Here is a 14,825-nt window from a genome sequence, read left to right on the forward strand (position 1 = left end):
TATCACCCTGCATACTGCACCTGCCAGGTTTGGACTAAACTCGGATCCTGCGGGGAGTTGCGGAGATTATCTCCCCTGTATATTCTACGATACACTTTGTAAATTTACCATGTAGATCTGTGTGTAAAGTCGAATAAACAGTACGCTGGCATTTTTTGGAATTTGGTGAGCCAATGACTGACAAGTTGATTTATTATAGTTCAACTGTGTTAACTATTTTTCCTTGATTTTGAGCAAATCGCCAATAAAACACAAAATCGAACTAAGGCGGGTCAGCCCGACGTACATTGGATGGCTGGACACGGGGCGATTCCCACATGGTTGTGGCTGAGACGTGTCTTGGTGTATCATGTCTGCGCTAGTCTCCATATTTCTATTAGTAGAACATTTCCTTCAGCCTGTAGGCCCCTGGGATGGAGCATGTCCTGTACAGGTCAGTTTTGGGGGGGATGTTTTATGGCAAGGTTAGTTTCTGACAAATTAGGGGGAATTGTGGAATTCTTCCCTTCCCCGAGGCCCTTAGGGGTAACGTAACCTATTAACCTTGGAAGATCAGACACGCCTTATTTTGTACAACCTACGGAGTATACATAACCTGATATATAACTAGTTATGTTGTACTATACGGAGTAGGTAAACAAATATCCACAAAATCCAGGAACAGCCGACGCTATGACCAAAAAAAAAAGAAAAAAAGGCCCATTTTTCTCTGCCTTCTGTCGCAGATTCCTCCAGATTCCCACTCTGATGTCACAATTTCTCCTGGGGGAATTGAGCATTGACCCACTGATGTGCCTAACTCATCACACCAAGGTAAATAGTCACAGATAAGTCAACACTAGCTCGTCTCAGCCTGCTGCGCGAGTCCAACTGCAGAAACCTTGCTAATATCCCTGGGTAACACCCAAATATGTTGCATACTCCATGCCAAACACGTGGCGTAGAAGCTAATGCACATGACCCTGAAGCATTGCGTTGCACCATGCCCCATGCTCCATGCTCCATGCTCCTGCTCCACTGGGAAGCGACTCGATATGAAAGTAATACAAGTAATAACTATGTTGGAGATAAATACTAATGTAGACTGAAACGGCACTTCTTCATGTCGTACATTCTCCATCTTGTATTCTAGTTCTGACTGTCAAAGACCCAAAATTGCGTATCTGTTCCGTTTGACGGAACTTGATCCAGGTTGCCGGGTCACGGTCAATAGTCTCCGTCCTTCCCACTCTCCCGAAATATCAAATTAGCTCTGGGCTATGTACACTGCTCCTAACTGTTTCCTGCCTACTGCTTACTGCTTACTCCACTTGGTCTCACATCCGTTATATTGCACATGGTATTATTGATCGACATTCAACGCCGATCGATCTTCAGGGGTTCCATAGGATCTTCGCTGGGTCACGGCATTCCATTACCCTGCCCATACATACTAAATGGTACGACAAGCCGTTATTCTCCCCGATAGATGGTGGTCAGATAGCACCCCGTGTGTTCGCAGATTGGAAGTGTACATCCACCAGTGTTTTGTTTCTTTCTCGATTTGTAGCTCTCAGCTGGTATTATATATATCTATGGCATCTTTGGTGCTTAGTTTGGTTCCAACATTAGTTATAACTATATAATTGTAGGTTTCAAGTAGGTTAACAAGCTACCAGCGATCATGGTTGGAATACCGGTTCTTGGGAATATATATATTTTAAATACTCCTGTAGAGAACATCTAGAATAGTAAATATCTATCCGCTAGTCGCAAAAGACCAAGAAATATGTAACTATAAAACATACATACCCACATGTAAGGGGGATATTAATCGGTTCCATGGTACAGCATAATGCCTATCGGGGAGCTATGGCCTCCTGAACTTTGGCGGCCTTGCTTGCCATGGTAGAGTGGCGGGTCTTTACCCACCTGTTCCTTTTTCCTTTCCCTGCTCTTGGCCTTATCATCACTTCCCTCTACGGATATTTAAAGGTATACTTTGTAGACACCTGTGCCCAGTCCTATATTGAAAGACCCTAGCAGATTAGTCGACGATAAGGCCATTATCCGAATCCAAAGTAGGACAGCCAATCGACACCTGTCAAGACTAAACACACAGAGTACTCGAGAAGTATCCTTTCTCGGAACTATATCTTCAACAGCTACAATTTCAGCTACAATTTTAAAACAAAACAGATAATCCAAAAAAAAAATTCCATATCACATTACTCAACTCATTAGAGTTAGACAGAAGGGCTATCTATCATCTATAAACAACGAAACGAAACTCCATGCAAAAGAAGGCATTCCTTTACCTTTGCGCCTGAAAGTGGGCTTATTGATCCAGCAAGCCGCCGAGGCCCGCAGACCATCCCAAAAGAGCCCGTACACGATTCCGTACATGTACAGGGCAAACCAAATTTATATTTATCTCTTGCGCCATGACAGCTCCAAGACTTGATCACCGTTCCACTCATCGCGCTTGACATACCACTGAGTGACACGGTCGTTCGGCTCGTGGACGGCATCCATCAACTGGAAGGTCTGTTTGTGGTCATCCTTGCGGCGGAGGGGACCCAATTCGTGCAGGTAGGATTCGTCATCGGCGCCATTGTGGCCCTCCCAGGTCTGCTCCATGGCGACATCGTCCTGATCCGGGTCGGCGTGATACTTGATGACGGAGAATCCGTTCGTTAGGATCCAGCCATCGCCGAAGTGCCATTTGCGGAGGAGACAGCTGTCGCCGCATAGCTCGGAGACCACGGCTAGCTTCGGCATGTCGGCGTGGAACCAGGACTTCCAGTGGTGCACCGTGAGCGGGGGCTCGCGGCCGGACTCGAAGAATCCAGAGGCGTCGTGCATCAGGTCCAGCTGCCGCAGACGGTGGTCTACCGTCAGTCGGGTCTGGGTGTAGCGGTAGACGCAGATGGCGATGCGGCGATCGCCTGTGAAATCCATCGCAGAGCACTTGTCGTATACGTTGGTAATTTCCGTCATGAGAGGTTTCGATAAGAAGACGCCCGCGCCTCCAAATCCAATTATTCCGAATGCCGCAATTTGCCGGATGGACTCTGACAATCCGCCAATATACATGGAGGTGGTGTGGTCATATTTAGCCAGCGCATCCACTAGTCTGGACATCGACAGGAAGAATGTGTCATCGTCAATGATACAGCCCCATTGGGTTGTCTCCCGGGCATTTTCCCTCAAAAGAGGGATAAGTGCGAAGTAACGGTTGAGGTAGTCATCGTCCGACTCAATGACGTGGAGGTTAATCCCCAGACCGTCGGCCTTGGCCTTGACATCCCGAATTCCAGTTTCCGAGCGATCAGGTTCGATCAGCGCGAAAATCCGAGTGCGCGTGTATCCAGCCCAGTGGGCGAACGCATCCAGAGACTCGTTCAATCTCTCGACACTGGTCGCGACTCCAAAATCGATGTGTGCTGCGTCCGCCAATTTCCGCGGTTGAGGAACGCGCAAGGACACTGGTGCTGGAATTGAGCACCCGTCCGCTGCTCCCTCACTTCCCTTCGGCTCCTCCAAGAGCGGCTGTTCAAGCCACTGCGTGTAGGGTACTGGTTCATCCGTCATATCGAGTATGATTTCTCGACGAGTGTACTGAGCGACTTTGATAACATTCATGGAGGCCAATCTGTCGTAATCGAGATCGCACGCGATATCGGTGGCGAGGGTGATGTTGGGAGCCGTCTGCAGCGGCAATTTCACTGAGTCGACCGAGGGCCATAATACGGCGGCGAACCCTACCACGAACAAGAAGACAATTCCAAACCGCAGCACTTTTTTCCAGGCCCATGATGCCCCTGGAACGGACCCATCCCGGGCGCTGAATAGCATATTTTGTGTTGTGAGATTGTGTCGGGTTCTATCGCATTGCGGAGGCAAGAATTTGGTCTAGAACACAATCAAGGGCCCACGGTAGGGCGAATGAAAGTGTATAAATATACCCCAATGGTTTGTAGAGAGAGGGTTGAGGAATAGGATGAGGATGAGGAAGAAGAGAAAGAAATTGAAAGTTAAAAAGACAAGGGTCAAGGGACGATCATGGTTCCATGGAAGATGGACAGAGCCAATTCTCTAAGGGGAGTCTGAGAGACGATCGATGACGTTGAAGGGGTCCATTTGGGGCCAGTCACGTGTACTCGTATAATGCAGGACTCGAGGTCCCATCGAAAATTGGTTGGAAATGATATTCAGGTAGTAGTTGATCAAGGGTCAGTATAAAAGAAATAACATAGGTTCTATGCTAATTCCTTCTATCTCTAATACTGTCTAACATGATGATGATGCTCTACACTCCAAAAACAGTGTACAAAGTACAAAGTACAGAGGGACAACTGTGCTAATGCCAAGACCCTCCGGTCCCCACATCCGCGCGTCCTCTACCCGTGTGTAACTCCGCCTAGTTGGCTTCGACAGCCAAGACACCCGTGGACTGTTTCACTCGAGATAAGCATTACCATTACAACGGAGTAATGTCCGAACAACGGTTATGGTATGAAGTACTCGATAACAGTTTACTTTGGATATACCGTTTGGAGCCTCCTTGGTCCAGTTTGGTTGTTCCCATTACGCTCTCACTCGGCCCCACTGTCTTGATTGAAGATCCTTGGGTGATATTCAAGCCAAAGTACTCTTTTCTCGTGACCTTTGAGGCGTGGCCGATCTATACTCCGTATTCCGTAATTGCATGGGGGTCGAGCCGATCTGGCCCCCAATCCCAATGCCAATCCCAGTGGGGCCTCTTGGAGTCGCAGAAGAAAGCGTATCTGCCTTGCGCATTATTCGTACAACATATACAATATTTGTGTGCCTATTTCTTGTTTATCTCCAGATTTCATCGTCCCCCGCACTATCTTCCCCAAGATGCGTTGCTGGTAGCTAGCGCAGAGGCACTAGACGTTCATAAGTAGTATGAATTCAAGTTGGATGTACATGAATGGATACATCAAAATCAACAAATGCATGCATCCTGGAGCAATGTTAAACAGGGACTGCCATGGTTTCTCCCTTCCTCTCCTCTGTGCTTTTGATAGTACTATGAAGTAACATAGATGGAAAGCAGAGTGGTCCATACAAGTCCTCCCACTAGGGAAAAAAGATGGCTGTTAGTTCAAATGACCTAGCTGTCAGGTCCATCATTGATCTTAAGTTTCTCGGACCATTCTATGTCATGCCACGCAGGATAACGGCTGATCTTAGTTTGTACTGTGAGCTTTGTGCTTTAAGCACTTCAGATCTCCAGTAAATGTACCCGTCTATAAAACGAGGCTCAGTTGCAAACAGTAAGAACTTACGACTCCAATTAGCAAGTTGGTTGATGGTCATTTCATTTGTAATTCAACAATAAAAAAACATAGGCTAGGCCTTGATGTCAATTTTCCACTTCAATAATTGGTATTTGTGTTTCTTCCAGTCTATTGTTTATAATATATATGTCGGGACCCCAATATTGAGGCTGTAGATGCTTGAAGTATGAGGCACTCTATAAAACCGATGTCTGAGAAAAAGAGGCATTCAACATGATATGGAGGCCTTGGTGGTCAGACAAGCAGCAAATGAGATAGACTAATAAGAGGACTAGGAAGGACATAAATGGAAGATCAAATGTTGGAATAGGACACGTGAGCTACGGTGGGGCACATGGCGTTGAGTGCAGAAACCCTCCATCGGGGAAAGACCAGTTCCGCACATTGGAGTTCGATATCAGTTGATCTGGGGAAATCGGCAAAGGTGTTCTTTGTATAAATCTTGCAATTTTATCTTTTATCTGAAATTGAAGTTCCAGTCTTCTTCACTCCCTTAATACCCTCTCGAACTTCTCGACCAACCCCCGCCATGGTTGCGCAATCGCTGGCCTCGCTATTGCAGCGGGCATCGATTGACGACCACGAGGAAGTCCTCCAGTCGTGCAATGCAGTCCTCGCCAAATCCAAATCTGATTTGCAAGCGCAACATATGAAAGTCGTTGCTCTATTGAAACTCGACCGTTACGAAGAAGCTCTCAAGACATTTCAGGCCGGAGGCGATGCGCTGAAGCAGATGGCAAGCTTGGAATACGCATATGCATCATACAAGTGCGGGAAGCTTGAAGAAGCCACAGAAGCTTTGACTCAGACAGCCTCTGGGCGTGGTGCTAGTCACCTCGAGGCACAAGTGGTATGGCACCCCATCTTTCCTTCTACTGCTTGAGGACGAATGTTGATTGTCTTGTCGTAACAGCGCTATCGTGCCGAGAACTTCCGACGGGCAGCTGAGCTTTACGAACAACTTTCGAAGGATACGACATCTTTCGGTCACGAGATTAACGACCTGAACATCAATTCGTGGGCCACCGATGCCCAGCTTCAATGGAAAGGACAGACGGAATTCGTGCGCCACGACCGATTGTCGAGGGAGGATTTAGAATCATTCGAAACAACCTACAACGCAGCTTGCTTGAATATCGCAAAGGGAGCATTTAAGCAGAGCGAGGTCTTGCTTAACCGAGCTCAAAGTTAGCATGCCGCCGTCTTTCCCAAAACCAGGACGTATACTGACGCTTTGCATAGATATCTGCCGGACATCAGAGGACCTTTCACCTGAAGACAAGGCCGCAGAGCTGCTGCCCATCGCAGTACAGCAACTCTATGTCTTGATTCAACTTGGAAAATTGGAAGAGGCCGAGGTGGTTCTCAAAGATATCGCGGTGGACAAGTACGTTGAATCATACCAACTCGAAACTTATTACTTACATCTTTTCCTAGCATCACCGAGTTATCAACCAAAAAGATTGCCCGCAACAACGTTGTCCTCGCTCGCCCGACTGCCGTCAATCCCTACATCCTATACAAGGCCCTCCATGACACCCCAGATGCCACCAATAACGATCGGTTATTCGAATTCCAGGACCGCGATCTGGTCGGCAACTCGCACGCCGCGGATCTCCTTGTCCAGAAATATGATGGCATAATCCGGTCCACGGCCAAGGCACAGTCAAAACGTCCAAGCCCATCCACCGACGCCATCACCAACCTTCTCTCTGTATACAACGCCGCAGCACACGCCCAAGGCGAAACCGGCCCCAAAGCCCTTAAACAGATCGTTCCATTGCTGGAGCGACGACCCACAGACATCGGGCTTCTTCTGACAGTGGTACAGCTCTATGTCAGCAGCGGCAACACCACCTCTGCTATCACAGCCATGGAGCGAACACTCCACAGCCTGGAGGGATCTAACGAATCCGTCCGCTTCAACCCCGGACTTCTCAGCGTTCTAGTCTCCCTGTACCAGCGTGAAGGTCGCTTGGTCCAGATCCGCACCACTCTCGCACAAGCCGCCTCTTACTGGCGCACGAAGCCCGAGCCCCCCGCATCCCTCCTCCGCGCAGCAGCCGCCTCCCTCCTGCATTCCGAAGACCGTGGAGACCTATCTACAGCGGGTGATTTGTTCCGTGCTCTACACCAGCAAGACCCTAACGACCGCATCGCCATCGCCGGCTATGTCGCCTCACAAGCCACTCTGGACTATGCGCAGATTGAGTCCGAACTCGACCGCCTGCCCGCAGTCAGCGACCTGATCGCCGACATCGACGTCTCAGCTCTGGAATCAGCTGGCATCTCGCCCTCTGCCTCCTCGGTTGCCGCGGCTGCTGTTGCCTTTGCTGGTGCCCGCAAGCGCACCGCAGCTAACGCCGACGACCGCGCCAACAAGCGTATTTGCAAGTCCCGTCTGCCCAAGGACTTCGACCCCGCCAAGAAGCCGGACCCCGAGCGCTGGCTGCCTGTGCGTGACCGCTCTTCTTACAGGCCCAAGGGCAAGAAGGGTAAGCAGCGTGCCGCGGCACTCACACAGGGCGGCCCTGTCAGTGAGAAGGCAGAAGAATCCCCCGCTCAGCAGCAGCAAAAGTCCGGCGGTGGCGGTGGTGGCCCTAATGCTAAGAAGAATAAGAAGAAGGGCAAGCGATAGTGTAATTCCAGACAGATAGAAATCATAGCTTGAATGCTACCTACGATACATGGAACACAGGTATATAACTATATCTTATATTTCATATGGAAGGTCGCCTTAAACCTGAAAGGGGCAGTAAAATGAATACCCACTAGCTATTCCCAATCCCTAAGACTCCGATTATCCCATAACCCGGGGCCAATGACCCCCGTAGAACCAGCTAAAAGCAACGAAAAATAACACTGGACAGATACCCCCTTTCATACTGCCTGTTGAGAAAATCGACGCTCAACCCAACGGAGTCCGAATGGTACCACATTGGCGGTTATAGTGGTCAAAGATCATAAGCAGCAGACGCAGATCCATGAAAGCGTCGTCGGCAGTTGTTTTCGCCGCCGAACCACCGCCAACCAGATAAGAATGTAGAGCCAAGAATTCACGCTCATACGCCTCGTCACAGGTACTAACTGTCTCCGTGCGCTTGATCCGAGGACGAGGAACGACATTCCCAGTCTCGTTGATCTGATTGCGATTAACATAATCCGTCTCCATCGTCCCATCCGCTTCCTCAACAACAACCCGCACATAAGTCCCAGTACTGATCTTCTCACCAGGACGCGGGAAGTCATACTCCAGACTGAGCGTCTTGTGCGCACCGTAGACAGTCAAATGTGCATCGCAGCGAGGCACAGCATCAACGCCAGCCTCATAGAGAAGCGTGAACGGACACCCGTCATTCACAGCGGAGTTCGTATAATGGAAGATAGCAGAATAGAACGGCTCCGTGATAGCGACGTTAGAAACCCCATCCGGGAATCCCAACGACTCGCGCATCACCGACAGATCATGACAGCCGATCATACCGAGGTAGCGACAGAAAGCGACTCTGTCCGGGGTGAGGTCTTCCTCTGAGCCGAAGACGTCTTCCAGCAGCGCGCGGAACTGCTCTGGGTTATTGTTGCTTTTCATTGGCGGCGTGATGTCCTTCGATGCGCGCGCCACGCTGTTGTCTATATTCATTGGGCCGGCGATGTTTCGACAGCGGGCGTAGTACACGCGGCCTAGGGCGGCGAGTTCTTTCTTGAAGACTTCTGTGAAGCAGGGTGCGTAGCGGCGGGCACATCCGACGAATACTTTTGGGCTGTTTGTTTCGCTGGTGCTGTTGAGGGAGCGGGTGGCTTTGCCTTTTTTGATTGCTTCGCGCATGCGGCGCAGGCTTGAGATGCTCATTGTGAGTGGCACTTCGACCATTATGTCTTTGCCGGCTTCGAGGGCTGTTACGGTGTATTGCTCGTGGTACTCCATTGGAAGGAGGTTGAGGATGACGTCCACTTCTTTATGGAGTAGGACATCTTCGACGACTGTTGTGCTGTGTGTAATACCGAAGTGTGCTTGGCATTGGTTTGCGATTTCGGGGTTGGGGTCGTAGATGGCTGTTAGAGTGTAGTGTGTTTGGAGAGAACGGAGGACTGGGAGGTAGGTGGCTTGGACAGCGTTTGTGGCGCCTAGGATACCGAGGCGGAGGACAGGGGTGGACATGTTGGCGGAGAATTTAGAAATTAGGAAGCTGTAGATTGGATGGGTAGAGAGAGAGGGAAGCTTAAATATGACGGGGGGCTTTTGTTATAGATGAAGCTGAATGATATATAGGCAACTCAGTGACTAGGGAGTTGGGAATGTGAAAGTGAACAAAGCACGAAAATTAGTGTAAGAACGATGCTTGATGCTTGACAAAACTTGGGATAAAATAAAGAGAAGAGGATGTGAGGTGTAGGTGTGTTACCATTTCAAGAGACGGAGCATACCAAATATGTGACATCATTGCCAACTCAGTCATGCAAGGCCATATTTCATGGGTTAAGTCTGAATTTGACCCAGATTGGATCCAATACCCAAATAGCAAACTTATTATGCCCATCCGTACCTAGGTAGGTCTATAAGAACATGGAATGTAAGAAACAAAAGAATTATCCACGGCGGCTTCCGTTCTATAAAAGTGGGGGATGTGGGTCGTAGCCCTGAAGAACTACTTTGGGCGAAGTAGTAGAACCATTTTGTATAGTAAATAGAACTACTATATATAGGTATTCCAAGGATACTGAAATCTATATTTTGTTTGTCTGCCAGGCTAAGTCGAAGCCCGGGCGTTGACGACCAATGCCTCGCCATACAAACTCACATCATACCCATTCTCTTCTAAATATGCTTTGAACTTGGCATCCTCTGTCTCTAGTTCTCGAGACATACCCTAGTTGCGATTTACCATGAGACGCAGTTGCCAACACCACTCCAATAATGAGAAACGCCATTGCGGCGACAATGCCAGTCCGACGACCAATGCGGTCAATTAGGACGCCAAAGAAAAGCATGCCATATATCTCACCGATGAGATATGAGTTCGACAGGCGCGACTTTATAGTCGAAGACATTCCGTCCATGTAGCTGGACTCATCAGTGATCAGTGAATACAGGCAGAATTATTTCGGAAACTGGGCTACTCACAGGACCGAGAACAAAGGCTCCATATAGCCAACTATCACGCGGTTAGTATATAGGAGAGAATGAGGACATTTGGAAGGATAGATTAACACGTACTGATTTGAGCGTTGTATCCATCACTGAACAGGGCCAATCCGGAAACCACTACATTGAGCACACCCGAGCGTTTCTTCTCGGGTTCTCGTTGCTCAATGTCCCAGTTGGGTGGTAAGACTTGCTCCTTGGGATCTTTCTTTTTCATGACAGAGTCACTGGGAGATGTAGCCATATTGACAAGGATACTGAATAAGTTAATGCGGACATGTTACCAGTGGCAGTGGGAAGACATTCATATCTATAGAAGTGTCCTCGATGGCTTTAATAATGAATTACTCCTAATGGAGGCCAATGACAACTAAGAATCAAGACACGATAGTCTCGGTGGGAAGTGCGAGATCTGCCTGTGGGTATGTAGTACTTAAGTAGTTAGGGGTCTGAGCTCCCCCGGGCATACCCAAGTATATAACAGAGCTATTACCTGAAGGTTAAGCCTAGCGGAGATTATCATCTACTCATGTGCTTGTGCATTTTACATGGGATCTATATTTCATCTCCAAAAAACACTCATCTCGGTGCGAAGGGCGACTGTCGACCTAAGGACTTCCAGTGCGGCGACTTACTTCTCGATCTATCTACAAAGTGCGAGCTCCCGTTTTAGTATACCCTCTAACTGGGCCGGAAATGTAACGAAATGGCTCTAGCGTATATAAATGCTTCCTTTCACCTCTCTTTTTCATCTTTTTTTTGTTTGCCTGGGTCTTGGTCCTTTTCAACGATGTTACTATTCAATCCAATTGCATCATGAATCAGCAGTCACCCAAGGGAAAAGGCAGAGGCCCTGATCAGGGCTCTAGAAAAGTATGGCCAAGGTGACTACATCGGGGAGTCGATTAGCCAGTTAGAACACTGTCTGCAGGCGGCTCATCAGGCCCATAAAGCGGGTACGTATTGTTCTCAAGATCTCTCATAGTCACTAACATTCTGCTAGATGCTCATGATGAGTTGGTAATTGCGGCTTTATTACACGACATTGGTCAAATTATTCCGCTAGAATCCACCAAGGAGGTTCGTATGAATATTCGCCAAAGTACGGAAAATGTCGGCCGGGTCGGCCATGAAGCTATCGGGGCATCATATCTTCGAGCTCTTCGATTCAGCGAGACAGTGTGTCGCTTGGTAAATAGTCATGTTGCAGCCAAACGGTATGTGATCTTTCTCCTGTCTTTTGCGAACATAGTCTCACCTTTTAGGTACCTGACTGCTACTGACCGAGGATACTACGAATCTCTATCATCTGCCTCACAGAAATCGTTGGCCTTTCAAGGTGGCCCCTTCCGAGATGCGGACCTCAAAACCTTCGAGGAAGATCCACTTCGAGACGATATGGTTTCACTTCGATTGTGGGATGATGCGGCGAAATTGGAGGGAGTTGAGGCCATCACACCCCGTGCTGGAGTATATCTGGACATGATCATCGCGCATTTACTCCGTGAAATATGAGGGAGATATAGTGTATCGGTGAAATCCGAGCTTAGATGCCTGTATATGTTCGATTTTAGCTAGTTTTTCTAGTCGACCGTTCACTGAGTAAACCCTTGGAGGTATGAAATAATTAGTGAATATATGGACACGGTGATTTCATTGAAAGTACTTCAAGATACTTTGTGTGCTCGTAAGGACACGTGTGGGGTGGAGTATTCTCAAGTACCCAACATATACAACAGCTCAGCCTCACTTGGCCAACTGGAGAGGGGCTATCCACATCAGCCAACGTCATCGAAACTGTGGAATTCTCTCGTGATACTCAAACTTCTTGTGTCTTACCTTTTTTCTCCTTTTCTCCATCCAGTTTAACATGGGTGTAAGTCTTCTAGATTCCTCTTTCCACAACTCTTAGGGAACCCCTCAATCTGACCCATCACCTCTAGTTCGCTCAGAAAATCGCCGCAGCTCAGAATAGCCAGAACATGGCGAACAATGGCTCATATGGAGGTGCCCCTCCATCGGGATACACTGGGGGTCCTCCTGCAGCCTTGCAGGCTGGTGGATCGGTAAGTCATATGTCCCATCTCTGCACCTGTTTCTGCTATGACTCGTAGTTCGACGTCATAGTAAAAAAAAAAATTAAAAAAGAGGAAAAGTGTTAACATGTTCTCAAGAGTCAACAGCCCCAATATCAGGCTTATTCAGGATCCCCAGCCCCCCAGGGATCGGTAAGCCATATTTTTTCTTAACTTCTTTTTGCTTTTCGTGGTTTTTTCCCCCCACTTCCACGATTTACCCCTCCACGGTCATCATTATTCTGGAACCATGTCGGCACCTTACCAAGGCTATCCATACGGCGGCTCATCTCAACAGAATCCATCAGCTCCCTATTCCCGACCTCCGCCATCCACGCCTTACCCCGCTTCTCAGCAACCTCAGCAATCTCAGGGCTATGGCCGCCCGCCTCCACCCCCACCACAAGGCCAGCCCTATGCATCCGCTAGTTCGCCTTATCCCGGCCAGCAACCGGGGCCGCCCTATGCGTCTCCTAGCTCGCCCTATCCAGGACGACAGTCTGCACAGTCACCCTATCCGGGTCAACAGCAACCTCCACAGTCGCCCTATCCGGGTCAACAGCAACCTCCACAGTCGCCTTATCCCGGACAACAGCAATACCCTGGACAACAGCAATACCCCGGACAACAACAATACCCCGGACAGCAGCCCTCATATGTACAGAATACCCCTTGCCCTGCACCACTGCCTGTTTCTGTATTTCGTGATCTTACGTCGAATTTTTGTTGAATATTTTATGGCCGGAGAAGAATGCTAACGGGAAATAGAACCAGGCACCCCCTTACCCTATCCAGGGAGCTCCATACCCCGGTGGCCAAGGTCGTCCTGGACCCCCACCAGGACCCCCCACCAGGACCACCACCAGGCCAGTATGGTGCACCCGGTGGCGGCCCTCCGTCTGCAGCTCCCCCGGCTACCCAGCAGCAAGTCGCAGCTTACCGATCGCTCTTGATTTCCACGATCCAGGAGAAGAATATTCAAAGCTTCTACCCCCCGGAGCGACTGGACCGGCTTGTTCAGACGCTTGCCGCTGAAGCACCGGGCAAGCTCAACAGACTGATTCATGAATGGGCTGTGCCCATGGAGGTTGCGACCGATGTCATGAAGCTCTCGCTGTTCGACGTGATTCTCTACGTCGATGACAGTGGATCCATTGAATTCGAAGAGAAGGGTCTCCGAAAGGATCAACTCAGACAGATCCTGGGTATCGTGGCTACTGCTGCATCTACCTTCGACCAAGACGGTATTTCTGTCCGATTCATGAACTCCAGTGAGGTGGGCGACGGCATCCGCGACGCAGAGGATGTCAACCGTCTAGTGTCCCGAGTCCGTTTCTCGGGCCTGACCCCCCTGGGCACCAGCCTGAAGAGTAAGGTCGTTGACCCGATGATTGTTCAACCCGCCCGGGCCAACCGTCTCGAGAAGCCCGTGCTGGTGATCACTATCACCGACGGACAGCCTGCTGGCGAACCTCACGGTGCTGTGGGTGATGTCATTCGTTACGCGGTGGAGGAGACGTCTCGGACCCGTTATGGACCCGGCTCCGTATCCTTCCAGTTCTCGCAGGTGGGAACTGATCAGCGGGCTCGTGACTTTTTGGGCTCTCTGGACGAGGACCCTCATATTGGCCACCTGATCGACTGTACCTCCAGTAAGTTCCACGTGGAATCCATGGTGGATCCTAACTAACGCGATGGTCTAGACTTCGAGGTTGAGCAGGATGAGATGTCCCGTGCTAACCCACCAGTGCATCTCACTCGGGAGCTTTGGGTAAGTGATTCATTATGTTGATCATTGCCTAGTATTGAACTGACTGTCTACGTAGTGTGCCAAACTGATGCTTGGTGCTATTGATTCCTCCTACGATACCAAGGATGAGCGAGACAACGAACGTCGAAATGCACCTCCACCTGCATCGATCAGCCAGTACGGAGGAGGAGGAGGATATGGCCCACCTCCACCCCAGGGTCCAGCTCAGCCTCCGTATGGTCCGCCCCCTGGTGCCCCACCGACTTCGTATGGTTCCCAGTCGGGTTACCCACCGCAGGGTCAACAGGGTCAATACCAACAGCAACAGCCTCCCCAGCAGCCTCCCCAGCAACCTCCTTACCAGGGATCGCGTGGCTATGGTCAGCAACAGGGGTATGGATCGCAGCCTGGGCCTGGTTACCAGTATGGTGGACAGCCACGCTATTGAGGGGATGTGATGTCATTCGCCTTGAGGCTTTGAGGGGAAGGTTGTGGTTGGGGGTACTTTCCATGAATCAACTGAACCCAACCGTGGAACTTTTATATGC

The 14,825-nt window shown here is 49.5% G+C and overlaps 6 protein-coding genes across 6 annotated transcripts; 3 read left to right on the forward strand and 3 right to left on the reverse strand.

Moving 5' to 3' along the window:
• Positions 1–2,409: 2,409 nt before the first annotated feature.
• N7516_009073 (glycosyltransferase family 31 protein) lies at positions 2,410–3,837 on the reverse strand (the record flags this gene model as incomplete). Its single annotated transcript, XM_057221792.1, has 1 exon — positions 2,410–3,837. One exon carries the CDS (start codon positions 3,835–3,837, stop codon positions 2,410–2,412), a length of 1,428 nt encoding a protein of 475 aa, XP_057072064.1.
• A 2,001-nt stretch (positions 3,838–5,838) lies between these two features.
• On the forward strand, positions 5,839–7,947 carry N7516_009074 (signal recognition particle subunit SRP72; the record flags this gene model as incomplete). Its single annotated transcript, XM_057221793.1, has 4 exons — positions 5,839–6,159; positions 6,223–6,496; positions 6,552–6,696; positions 6,747–7,947. The coding sequence occupies 4 exons, from the start codon at positions 5,839–5,841 to the stop codon at positions 7,945–7,947; spliced, it is 1,941 nt and encodes a 646-aa protein (XP_057072065.1).
• Positions 7,948–8,217: 270 nt separating this feature from the next.
• Positions 8,218–9,468, reverse strand: N7516_009075 (Gfo/Idh/MocA family protein; the record flags this gene model as incomplete). Its single annotated transcript, XM_057221794.1, has 1 exon — positions 8,218–9,468. One exon carries the CDS (start codon positions 9,466–9,468, stop codon positions 8,218–8,220), a length of 1,251 nt encoding a protein of 416 aa, XP_057072066.1.
• Positions 9,469–10,057: 589 nt separating this feature from the next.
• Positions 10,058–10,696, reverse strand: N7516_009076 (uncharacterized protein; the record flags this gene model as incomplete). The annotated part of the gene is made up of 4 exons (XM_057221795.1): positions 10,058–10,152; positions 10,193–10,371; positions 10,432–10,462; positions 10,525–10,696. 4 exons carry the CDS (start codon positions 10,694–10,696, stop codon positions 10,058–10,060), a joined length of 477 nt encoding a protein of 158 aa, XP_057072067.1.
• Positions 10,697–11,281: 585 nt separating this feature from the next.
• N7516_009077 (HD domain-containing protein) lies at positions 11,282–11,967 on the forward strand (the record flags this gene model as incomplete). The annotated part of the gene is made up of 3 exons (XM_057221796.1): positions 11,282–11,408; positions 11,456–11,669; positions 11,718–11,967. Coding segments are annotated over 3 exons (591 nt in total), but the record flags the coding sequence as incomplete, so codon positions are not given.
• A 355-nt stretch (positions 11,968–12,322) lies between these two features.
• Positions 12,323–14,725, forward strand: rfeF (uncharacterized protein; the record flags this gene model as incomplete). Its single annotated transcript, XM_057221797.1, has 7 exons — positions 12,323–12,328; positions 12,396–12,518; positions 12,627–12,680; positions 12,797–13,224; positions 13,323–14,179; positions 14,231–14,298; positions 14,354–14,725. 7 exons carry the CDS (start codon positions 12,323–12,325, stop codon positions 14,723–14,725), a joined length of 1,908 nt encoding a protein of 635 aa, XP_057072069.1.
• Positions 14,726–14,825: the final 100 nt, after the last annotated feature.

The sequence above is a fragment of the Penicillium verrucosum genome, assembly GCF_028828655.1.
Source record: "Penicillium verrucosum strain IBT 35672 chromosome Unknown utg000003l_segment0_segment0, whole genome shotgun sequence".
Lineage (NCBI taxonomy): Eukaryota > Fungi > Ascomycota > Eurotiomycetes > Eurotiales > Aspergillaceae > Penicillium > Penicillium verrucosum.